The sequence below is a fragment of the Haliotis cracherodii genome, unplaced genomic scaffold (genome assembly GCF_022045235.1).
Source record: "Haliotis cracherodii isolate W230 unplaced genomic scaffold, xgHalCrac1.p SCAF_5, whole genome shotgun sequence".
Taxonomy (NCBI): domain Eukaryota; kingdom Metazoa; phylum Mollusca; class Gastropoda; order Lepetellida; family Haliotidae; genus Haliotis; species Haliotis cracherodii.
The window spans coordinates 1,053,320-1,066,608 of NW_027266308.1; the positions used below are offsets into that span (position 1 = coordinate 1,053,320).

General features: G+C 40.1%; 1 protein-coding gene across 4 annotated transcripts in view; it reads right to left on the reverse strand.

Moving 5' to 3' along the window:
* LOC139444362 (TOG array regulator of axonemal microtubules protein 1-like) overlaps nt 1–13,289 on the reverse strand; it is a 67,628-nt gene that overhangs the window by 15,286 nt on the left and 39,053 nt on the right. For 2 of the 4 annotated variants that reach the window (XM_071225315.1, XM_071225313.1), the window contains 6 exons: nt 6,201–6,239; nt 5,741–5,919; nt 5,122–5,297; nt 4,354–4,622; nt 3,398–3,505; nt 1,246–1,421 (listed from right to left, as the gene is read on the reverse strand). In XM_071225315.1, coding sequence (XP_071081416.1) covers nt 1,246–1,421; nt 3,398–3,505; nt 4,354–4,622; nt 5,122–5,297; nt 5,741–5,919; nt 6,201–6,239 — 947 coding nt within the window. The remainder of the gene's footprint in view (nt 1–1,245; nt 1,422–3,397; nt 3,506–4,353; nt 4,623–5,121; nt 5,298–5,740; nt 5,920–6,200; nt 6,240–13,289) is intronic. The other 2 variants (XM_071225314.1, XM_071225316.1) reach the window with 2 other exon arrangements.

Consider the following 13,289-nt stretch of genomic DNA (forward strand, 5'->3'; position numbering starts at 1 on the left):
AAAACAGATTTTATTTTGTGACAATTGATGTAGAAAGAAAGCCCTCTGTCGAGGTGCAGTGACAGAGGAAAACAGGTTCCACCCTTTGTGCTGAAATACACTTGTACAGAAATAGGACACCAGAGGATGATATTGATCCCAACGTGCTGTACCCGGTATTGACATGTCGTTGAAATATACAACTGCTGGTATTTGTACGGTTCATTTTCTCCCAAACTGTCTCAATTGTCTAGACATTGTGCCAAAGTTTGAACAGTGGTACACAGGAGAAACAAACATCCACAAGAATAGATGTCTGCCATGCCATGCCATGCCATGCCATGCCATGCCATGCCAATACATCCACTCCATACTGGAACATATCCATCCTATCCTATATTGATTATGGTGAGGTGAACTTGGGTTTAAGGTCGCGTCCAAGATTATTGCACTTATATCGCGACGTGCATGCACGTGTGTGTGTGTGTGTGTGTGTGTGTGTGTGTGTGTGTGTGTGTGTGTGTGTGTGTGTGTGTGTGTGTGTGTGTGTGTGTGTGTGTGTCTGCTTGTACTAGTCCGGACTGATGCGGATTTATAGTGCTAGCCCACTGAGATACCATGCCGCAGTTTAACATGAATACCCCACTCAGACACAGTATACTGACTCCGAGCCGACCAGTCCTTGTTTTAGCCCCTTAATGCCGAGCGCCAGACAGGGTAACATCAAGTACCATCTTTTAACGTCTTTTGCAATGACGCGGCCGGGGATCGAACCCCGTACCTTCCGCTCTCCGGGCGACGCTCTACCTCTAGGCCACGGAGGCGGTCCTCATTGTTTATGGAACAATAAGTGAAATGAATATGTTCCATGAGACAGCCCTTGGCTGGATGCAGTCTTTCGATTTCTATCAGCAGTGTTTTCAGAAGTCACAAAACAAATTCTTTAAAAAAGCCATAACAAGCAATCTCTAACCATTGTCATGCATGACAACGTAGAATATGCAAGAATCAGCTGTCAGGTGAAGATTGGTTGATGACAGTGTCTACTGATTGCTGTAGCAAGAATTTTGGAAAAGCTACGGCAAATTTAAGAAAACTAGGACAAGAAGACATAAATTGTCTAAATTGGCAAAGTAAATAGAATTGTTGAAATAAAAGAGAAGGGAGACACACGTACATGGTATCTTATTACTTTCAACAATATCAATTCACTCAAGGAAATAACACAGCTGACAGCATCACTAGGACAACAGAGATGACACTAACCTCATCCATATCCTCTTCAAAGCCCAGGTCAGCCTCATTCTGCCTCACCCCGACCCCGACAACCCCGTTAGGTACAGCCTTGGGATCCCCTCCTGTTAGCCGGCGGTCCAGTCGGTCCCGAGACTGCATCCCGCTCACTGGGTACTCCGTGGTAGCAGGTGGCTGGTCAAACATCCCTACAATACAGGTCATTAAAAATCACTTTACTACACTAAGAAATCACATAAATGGAAAATGTCAGTGAAATTCTCATTTAATCAATCACGGATTATGTGTTATGCATATTTCATTGATTAAATGCCACATTGGTGTGTTAGGTAATGATATTCCATGAGATACCTTTGTAAATCCATATCGGCTGCAAAACTTTCAATTACCATCAACATGATAAAAGGGCGGCTATGTGCTCATAAAATTTCTCATCTCATCTACAGCCTTTCCAACAAATACTCATAACATGCTGTCTGGAATGGCTCCTATCCTGTTGTTGTAGCCCCAGTGACATTGTACCTGCACATTGTACCTACATATTGACATACCTACATATGGTACCTACATATTGACATACCTACATATGGTACCTACATATAGACATACCTACATATGGTACCTACATATGGTACCTACATATAGACATACCTACATATGGTACCTACATACTGACATGCCTACATATGGTACCTACATACTGACATACCTAAATATGGTACCTACATATAGACATACCTACATATGGTACCTACATATAGACATACCTACATATGGTACCTACATATAGACATACCTACATATGGTACCTACATAAAGACATACCTACATATGGTACCTACATATTGACATACCTACATATGGCACCTACATACTGACATGCCTACATATGGTACCTACATACTGACATACCTAAATATGGTACCCACATATTGACATACCTACATATGGTACCCACATATTGACATACCTAAATATAGTACCTACATATTGACATACCTACATATGGTACCTACATATTGACATACCTACATACTGACATACCTACATACTGACATACTTACATATGGTACCTACATATTGACATACCTACATACTGCACTGAGTGGCTACACATACGCAGGCGGCAGAGCCTAGCTCCTGAGGTCATGTTGTCCGCATGACAAGTCATGTGTTAGTGACGTGTCGAAACAATAAACCACATCCTGTCAAAGATCAATAAAGCTGACAAAACACCTTCTAAATTTACACATGCTATATAAATAATTAATTTTCTTTTTCAAAATTTTCAGTTACAATGTGAAGTCAATTTTGAAAATATTGACAAAAAAACTTATCATTACTATAACATTTCAATTGTTACGACTAAGCACCATGAACATCCTCTCAATAGTTTTGTTGCAGCTTCATCAATACTTTGATAAGATTCAAGAATTGCACAGTGATGAAAGAAGTGGAAGGAATTGTTGAAAAGTTTGTTTAGGACGAACTCAAATCTTCAAAACCCTTGAAAGAGAATTCTTCCAAGGTTTGAGACTAGGCAGATGGTACTGGCATCCCACAGATGAGGCTGATTCCAAAAAACACTTACAGGCGTTCTCACCAAACATTTAGGAAACACTGACACCATGGGAAGACTTGCTCTGCTACACTGAGGTGGGAGTAGATCTTGTGCAGACTGTGTTACGGTTGGTGGTTGTGATTATATTTGAGGGCAAAACACAACTTATTGCCTCAGACTTAATTCTGTTCCCTGATCAATTAATAAAGTAACATATTTTTTTTTTTTTAATCAAACAAAAACTAAAACATGCTGGTGATTCCCCCAAAGTTGGAACAGGACAAAATACAATAATCAAAACTAATCATGAAAATCAGAGGGTTCTTGTCAATACCCTAAATATAAATATATATTTATAGAGACCTAAGATTAAAACTTCTACAGCTATATGTATCCAGGACCTATGCTTCTAACACTGAACTGCCCAAAACAAAACTAAACAATGTTCCAGTACTTTTACTGAAGAAAAGATTCAAGGAAGGTTTTATGAACTTTTTGCGTTGATAAAGATCATAATCTTAATCAATAAAAAAACAGCATCAAATATCCAAACAGTTTCAAGTGTAAGCACAATGGAAACTCCCTCTCCCACAGACAACATACCCTTTCCGAAGAGGGCGATATGTTCCTGGCTCGGTGTCTTATCATCGTCGATTTCAATGGCGCCATAGGAGTGCAGTGATGTCATACCAAGTGGGGAGAGAGTGGAACCTGCAACCAGACGGACAGCCTGACCACAGGGGATGTGCAAGTGACCGGTGAGGGGGGACATGACGTGACAGTGACAGCTACTGTTACCATGGTTACACTAGGGACGTGAAGTGGTGAGTGGGCTTATTCAACAACACTAGACTGAAGTTGAAAATTTGAACAAATCTGCATTATTCAAAAGGGCTGAAATTGAACAGAATTGTGAAATAGGAGATAGTGTTAAGAGAGACATAAGTTAGAGGACACACACATCAAACTGTCACGCCATTAACACATCAAATGGACTCAAATCAGTTAGAATGAAACAGGTCATGGTTGTGCTTCTTCCCTACTTTACATCAATCAAAATGTCAAAGAGCTTTAATAACATTAACATCAGACACAATTTCCAAACAAAAAACAAATTATTGGCAACTAAAAATATTTCACATATTTACTTGTGACTGAAGACGTAGGAAAAATGTATAACACTGGAACCAACAAAGGCCAATGCATTGGAAATCCATAAATACAAAATAACATACTTTATTGAAATGAAAGAAAAAGAAACACATATAAAATTCTTTACGATCTTCAAACAGGTATGATACATAATCAAACAAATACTTAGTACTAGAAAGTCAACTATAAGCATAGTCAATAATATTCACATATAAAAAACAAAACAAATTAAATGTGAGATTAGTCTGCAGGAGTGGTGGGGGGAGGTGAGAATGCAATACTTATGGTGGAACAGCAAGCAACAAACACAATGTCTACCAACAGCATACACAAAAACACAAAGTCCGCCAACGGCAGACACAATAGACACAATGTCTACCAACAGCAAACAGCACACGATCTCCTACCTTTGGTGACCCTGCGCCGATCCCTGGCTGCCTTATTGTTGACTGTGCCCAATGGCCGACTGTCCGTGGAAGAGGAATCGTCGTTGTATCCTTTCCCCACTACCTGCACGTCCGAGTTGCGATTTTCTCGGAACGTCACGCCACTTGCAGGGTTATAATTTTGGCTAATATTGCTGCTACTTCCCTCGATATCAAATCCATCTCCGTTCTTCTTGCGGACAGAGTTGTTGCGTGCAAGCTTTGGTTTCGATTCAAATGGGGAATTTTTCCTGAAAAGATACATAACAGGTAAAACAATTAATCATGTCGATACTGAAACCGTGTTTGAATTGAAGCATGGTCGTCAGGGTGTTCATTCCATAACCCGATTGATCAATATTTGATAGACAGGGAGCCTGGATACAAATACTATAGGACCAAACCTCATGGACCCCAGGACCCACCCTCACTTTCAAACACTGCTGAAATAATACGACAATCTCGGACCTTGATAAACTGGCTGTCAGTTGTAGGTTGTGCCACACTTGCTGATCCGACACAAGATTCAAGATTTAAGATTCAACCCTAAAGATTAATAGAACACAATTAAATATAATTATATAATTAATATTAAATAATAAGAAATTACAAAGAACTACCATCTATTCATACATGAAGAGTTTGAATTTTACAATAAGAAATTTCTACAAATCATGGCTGGACGTGTAAAACGTTACCACATCTATTGGTTTCTCTGTAAATCCAACCAGATGCCGACTGCACACTTACCCCTTTTTCCTATTTTCCTCATCCTTCTGTGACATAGTGCTGAATATACCACTCTCCTCATTGTTATCCGAGAATGGCGGTGACGAGTTGAGACTCTGACGACTGCTCTGTTTCTCCAGTCGTTCTGCCTTCTTCTTCGACGCACTGTTCCGTATCTGACGCAGCGAGCTCTGCATCTGGTTAATAGAAATTTTCAAATTTTCAAATATCTCCTAGACATCTATTCTACTTTCAAATAGTCCTTATTTCAGTACCCCCTTGACAACCCATTTGTTCAACACATACGGACATACATCAATATTAATTATGTGAAGAGTTGTCTCCCTTCATTAGAAAACTTTTTGCCCTGGTTATATATATATAAGCAATATATGTAGCCAATTAAATCTTCATAACACCAAATCTCATTTTTCACTTGGAACACAAGTTATTAATATTCTATGAACATCTTGTACTTGTTTACCTCTAATATGAACATGTAACAACTGAAGACATTATTTTCCAAATTTAGCACTGTCCTTCAAAACAGGCACTGCATATTATCCGGCTCAGCATCCACTTAGCTAATGAAACAGCCAGCAATACAAAACCTCACTGTACTCCTAGTTATCTCCCTTACCTCTTGTCCGCCGACATCATCAAGCGATGCAGCGTAGGCGCTGTCACTGTCATCATCCCTGATGTTGGAGTAGGATGGTGAAGATGAAGTGTTGATGGGGGGAACTTTGGGGGATTTGCGTCTAGTTGCTGACCCTCGTGCTAGTGTTGGTTTAAGGAAGATTGGTGTCTCGTCTTCATCTGGAATCACGCAGTTACTTTGTGCTATTTTCAGACCTCATACATTTGACAAAATGTCTACCAACAAGCATAAGATCTAACGTATATAAATAACTACAACTGTAAATGATTACCAACTGGTTTAGAAATTAAAAAGAACTACCAATAAAAGTTTTTTGATTCAGACAAATACAATTTTAACATAACATTTTTTCAAGCATTAAAATGCCTTTATTTTCTTCCTGATATGAATTTCAAATTGTGTTTAGATGATGTAGGTGCAGGTGGAATTAGTGGCGTACCTGTGCGGGAGTCGTCGCCTGTCACTGACCCCTGGTCAGCTGTCAATCAAAACATCACACATGTTAGGTCAACCACACCACACACAAAGTGCACAGGCCTTTAACATATTGCTATATAAATATAAATATAAATGTATACATAAACTCATGTTTTTTTCACAAATAACAAATGGTTGCAATATAGTTAAAAACATACTTTTATAGTTAAAAACTGAGCATACTGAGCTAGCAGTGATATTCATGATTTGATAATAGTGTACTTCTGAAAGGAGCCCTGGACTTTTATATTAATTCTGAAGACTGGTTATTGTACATATTATATGTTCATGGTTATTCTGTTTCTATGATCATGATTATTGTACCAGAATAATAACAGCAAACTGATAAAAACCACAGAGACATTTTGTTAACGCGAAGTCCCATCAACTTGACATAACATTTAAGACAATTTAACTTTATGCTTATCACATAGTCCTTAATCACAGTATCGCCTTTCAGTAATCAACTTGCCCAAACCATAGAGATTACTAGACGTACTTCAAGTTGATGACTGTAACTTTTTAACTGAATGTACATCGTCATCAATGTACAGAAATAGGAGTCAGCAGCTATTGAGTAATTGGAAACAGACAACAGCAAGCACAAACAAATGTACAACACTTCTTAAGAACGCAGGTCACATCACACAGCAAAGCATGCAGATAGGTGTTGCCAATTATAACATTGAGACATATATGTCGTGTCAGATTTCAAGATACTTGTACATTTCATGTCCAGCAATACATTTGAGGAGCCAAATCGGGTGTATAAAGTCATGAGATAACACCATGGTTGACATCATTTCCCACACTGTAATGTACTCAACCCTTGTAAACCACACTTGCCAGTACTGAAATACACACCCCAAACAGTAAATTCTGTTATGCTCATATCTCCTTAATAGATTATTGATAGAGGCACATATCACACACAATGATATTGACATGGTACATCTGTAGGGGACCTGCTAGATCAACACCGACCACTCTGTGGGCTGTAAATTACCTAGAAACGCTAACTACAACAAACACCTCTGCCCTGTAACTTGGGTGTTCATTTCACCCCGAGGGGCAGGCACAGCGCAATAGACGCCACTCACGCCCTGAACGGTCTTCCTCGGTACACACTGTCTCTACCCCTACTTTCCCATTTCAAACATCAGCGGGACACTTTAGTGGATACTCATTTACTCCAGGAATTAAATATGATATTGCATAATGGGGGGGGAGGGGGGGGGGGGGTTTGCTGGTTTCGGCTGAAACTTATGTGACTGCCCAAACCATAGAACAGAAATAACACTGGAGAACGTCACTAACCCAACTGGAGTGGTCACATAAGTCACAATGAGATTTAGGGTCATTCTTTATCACGCTGACTTAATTCAAAGATAAAGCTCCTGATATATAAAACCTTATCTTACTAACCAAAGGGTATTACTGTATCAATTTCTCATAATTTCAGGCCCTGTGAGTGACCTAATTTGTTGTAATATGTAATCTGGCCCACTTGATATACACACAACGTTAGTGTCCTCCTGGCCGCTCGTAAACTCCACTTGAGAGACCAGTGGGGTAGGGGGTGGGATGGGTGGGGAATGATTGCAGATACAGTTTGGAGAGCAATTCATAAATTTAATGTACTGTCATAAACAACAGCTCAAGCAGCCATGTAAAATTTTATTGCACATATATTTTACTATGCCCCAAACATAAAAAAAAGACAACATACTTTATTTAAATTACAGCAATACAGGATCCTTGATGACTGAATTTTTTCATGGGAGTCATAAAAGATGTATTTTGAAATGAAACATTTAAAGAAATTTAAATTCTATTACCCTAATTTAGCATACAGCCTGGTCCAGTACGCAACAATGACATCAACAGACAACAAACTCTGGCACATTGACAATCTAACATAAAGCACAAAACATTTCAGCAGTGTCTCAAAGCCAAGTGGCAGTGTACGTCATATAGCGTCTTGTGTATTCATCAACAAGACAAGGAAGAGGCATCTCTTCTGCCATGTCACACAAGTGTCTAGTCATGCATTTACTGTTCACATATTGATCACATAAGGCCAACCCTTTGTTATATCAATGCATCAGGGACTACACAAACGTGAACATCGCTTCTTTGTATGTGTACAGATACTGCTTATAAATAGTGGCCAGGTAAGCAACAGTAAATCGATGCAGTAGGCCCAAGATACGCCATGATGCAATGACATATCGGAGCAATATGGCCCAGGTAATTAAGGGATAAAAAACATACCCATGCAGTATGGGCCCAAATACCGATGGATGCAATGACACATCAATGCAGCAGGGCCCCCAGGTGTGCGGGATGCAATGACATATTGATGCAGTAGGACCCTGGTGTGCAGGGATGCAATGACATATTGATGCAGTAGGACCCAGGTGGAGCAGGGATGCAATGACACATCAATGCAGCAAGGCCCAGGTGTGCAGAGATGCAATGACACATCAATGCAGTAGGGCCCCCAGGTGTGCAGAGATGCAATGACACATCGAGGCAGCAGGGCCCAGGTGTGCAGGGATGCAATGACACATCGATGCAGTAGGGCCCAGGTGTGCAGAGATGCAATGACACATCGATGCAGCAGGGCCCAGGTGTGCAGGGACGCAATGACACATCGATGTAGTAGATGCAGTAGACGTGCAGAGCCAATTTCTAGGTACCCAAAAGAAATGTGTGGTGACACAGAACAAGATGGCTCGTAAACTCAAGTCAGGTGGGTAAGTAGGGGATGCCATAATTCATTTACGATAACCATATTATTACTCATACACAAGAGATTTACGATCATACTTGGAAATCCTATAACAATACAAAGGGCACAAGCTTCATATGCTGGCTTCATCATTTTACTGCTATTTTCTCTAATAAACACATGATATTACCTGACTTATTTCACCCCAAGTGTGTCCTCTCATTCACCCCTGATAAACTGGCAACCAAAGAGTTCCAGAACAACATCCATGTCTGAGTACGGAACTTGGAACAATTCTTCAACAAGTAACTTAAGCTCAGGAAAATTGACAATATACATAACTTTGTTCTGGGAATGAGTCCTTAAGCACTCAACCCCTTTCAGAACCTGTTAAAACAATTAGGCAAAGTGTAACACTCCCATTTTTCTGCCCTTCAGCAACATCTTCACCTACTGCTCCCTGCAAACAGCACACATGTCACGGCAGCTAATTAAAGTTGAACCATCTATGCAATCACTCCCTCCTGTTCGTGGCAGCCCAGAGGAACAGCCATCCTGAATCTGCTGCACTGTACCATCAATTACAGCAATAATTGATAGGGAACAACACTTCTTCTTCAACATATTGAAGGTTCTGTGACCCTCTTCACTGTAGGCCTTCAACACTGCCAGACAAGCCCTGGGGCACTTAATCTTCGAACATTCACCATGGCCCACGCTTAGTATTTTGTCTTCACTTTTTTATATCCATCATGAAGTCATTATGATCTGTGCTACTTCATAAAATACTTCTCAAAAACTCAATGGCAATTTTTGTAACTATAGGTAAAAGGACCTGATGAGACATAGCAAGCAAGCAAACATAGACACACAATACAGTTCCACATGGATAACTCAAACACATTAGACGGACTCCATCCTGACCAGTCATCTTATCCTCTTAATACATCAGGCAGGCAACAGCAAGTACCACATTCAATGTTTTTTGGTATGATGCGAACGCGGATTGAATCGTCAACCTTCCACTCTCCAGGCAGACACTCATCCACTAGACCATTTAGGCCGTTCCCATGGCAATGATAGCTTTCTGTAAGGTGAGCTAGCAATCTGATGTCTTTTATTTATTTTATTTTTGACGTAACAAGGATTATTCACAAAATAATCCATTTACCAAGAATTCAACTAATAAATTCTCATTGCAATCTACGAACATTGCCAGTCAATCTTCACCAAAAACTCTGATCGTTATTCTAACACTCATAATACTTAGACACGTTGCGGATAAACAGTGCAAGTAATCACGATTTACTTAAATACTTTGAACAGACATGTAAGACCTTCACTAAACGTCGCCTACACAAACAAGCCGGCTGAAGTAAGTGTAAAACGTCAGGATTAGCTCCACTCTATGTGAGATCCCAGTACTATCTCCAGCTAAGCAACTCCAGATCACTTCTACAATATAGCCAGGTGACACTGAGTTTGGGTGGGACGCTAGAATATCATGCTGACTAAAAAACCACCAATATCAGACTTTGTGATCAGTTAACCAGTTGATAAGCCATTGTCATAGGAATAATGGTTTATCTGGGTTAAGTCTGGTGTGTTATGTTATGGAGACATCACAACAGGCCTGTCAGGGTAACTTCTTGTTGACTGTGTTCAACTGTTGCAAACTTCTATCAGGGTCATGTGACTGTGAAATCATAGGATCAGTCTTTATCAGAGTGAAGGTAGCACTAGTAAAAAGTCAAACCGAACAGAATGGCATACAGTTGGCTGATAAATCTGACATTACTCCAGCCATATCACAGAAGGGACAATTAACAGCTTCACACATTGGGGCAACAAATGGGGATCAAACCCAGATCTTTGCATCATGTTCCAATGTTTTAAACATTTTCAAAAGAAAAAAAAGGTACTATAATTAGCCATGCTTACTAAAGTCATAGAACTGTTTCCAAAGACATGGTTCAAGCTTATGTCAAATGTATTCAGTCAGAATTTTGCTTCTGTTCTACGATGAACCCAAAGAAGTACAAAGCGTGACAGAGCTTTGTTTCACTTTCAACAATATTCCTGCAAGATTACAATGGGAGAACCCAACATTGTCTTCACACATTGTACCCACATGTGAAACAGGCTCTCACACATTGTACCCACATGTGAAACAGGCTCTCACACATTGTACCCACATGTGGAAATGAACTCACATGTGAAACAGGCTTTCACACATTGTACCCACATGTGAAATTGTACCCACATGTGAAACAGGCTCTCACACATTGCACCCACATGTGAAACAGGCTCTCACACATTGCACCCACATATGAAACAGGCTCTCACACATTGAACCCACATGTGAAATTGTACTCACATGTGAAACAGGCTCTCACAAATTGTACCCACATGTGAAATAGGTTTTCACACATTGTACTCACATGTGAAACAGGCTCTCACACATTGTACCCACATGTGAAATAGGTTTTCACACATTGTACTCACATGTGAAACCCAGATCTTCAACAAGGTGAGCTAGTGTATAACAAATATACCACCCAACAACACCTCTGAGTGAGTGAGTGAGTGAGTGAGTGAGTGAGTGAGTGAGAGTGGGTGAGTGGGTTTAAAGCTGCATTCACCAATATTCCATCAAGATCAAGGCAGTATTTATTGATAATTGATCAATATTTATCGATAGCCAGACCTAGTATTAACAGACAAATGTTTTTCTACATACATCATTGGACTAAAGTGTTTCCTTGTACAATCTTATCTCCAGTTTAAGCTGTGATTAGACACTGTTGATAACACATGTCAGAGAGTGCACACACAGTGCCAGCTAAGATGGTTACATCCTGTCAGGGTAGGAAATCAAGACACTATAGACGCCTACATCAATCAATTGGTGGTATTGAGTAATGCTCAGAGCGTACAATACGATACTGTTATAGATTGTCATATCTATAGCTACAGCTGACAGACGCCTCTATCAGGTCTCCGCATAGCTGAGTCACAACCATGGGAACTACATCAAAATATTTGCTTTGAATGAGGCTTGCCAAAGAAAATACATTGACAAGCAATTCAACACCGATAGAACAGACTGGATATGGAAGCCAAGTAATTATCAGTCATAAAAACATTTTTAAAAAACAACCATGAAATTTATATGACCTGCAACACCCTATTGACACACCCACCACCATCAAAAGCTTTGATGGGAAGTTGCTCCCTCAAATACCATGAAATCAATAGCTGATGATAGTTACATCAGTGACATCAAACGTGTGGGTATATCTAAACAATGAAAGTGGACGACTCTACTATTAATGCTTATCTGTGTTCACAGCAATCAATCGAGTCAACAGAGTCGCCAGCATCATCAACATCATCAACATCCACCCAGTCCCATGATGATGGGATGACATCAACAGAAACTGAGGAACACTTCCTGTTCGTGACAATCACAGCACAGATCCAGTACCATTAGTAGTTACCTATGGTCTGGTGAGTGCGAGCACCAACAGCTTACAGATTATGCTACAGTAACAGTGAGGAGACTGCTCCATCATTCAGCCGTCAACTAGATCAATCAAATAGCAATAACAGCATACAATATCACTGCGACCATTCCTTTAATGTTGATTGCTGATTAAATGCATCACTCTGCCCTTACCATATCTTCCAAATCTGACAATTCTTAGATGTGGGATTAAACTATAGATTATGTCGATTCTCTCTTATCCTTAACGCTTTAGTTGTGTTGACAGAACGCTTCACTTCCGACTCCAAAAAGCACTGCATCCCTACGGTGAGAAAACAATGGCAGTTGTTGATGAATAGCTTACTTTGTCTACTAGTTGAATCCTTGGTGGCGAAATGGTGCTTGACCCGAGTCCAGTAAGTATGTTGCCAAGGCAAAAAAACAAACAAATGCAAAACCAAGGATTCCTTGTGAAGTAGTGAATATGAATAATGATGTTTCTCACACTTCATTAGCTTTGAGCAGCATCCAGAGCATTACAAATCCTTCCTATTGTTCTCTCTGTAACTATGGCTGCCTCTGATGGCCTGATGATACAAACATTGCAACCAGCCACACCAGCCATGTCCTCATCAAACATGGTCAACAATGAGATGGAACATTGTAACAGCAACCCTCAGGGTGACAACTAGTTATCTCGTTATGACACCAAGTAGATGGTGTGTTGATGTGAGGCCATCAACATAATGTTCTTGCAATGCTTACAGACTACAGGGCCTTGTTCTTAGCGCTAAGACTATGTTAACTGTCATTCTTTTACACACACTTAG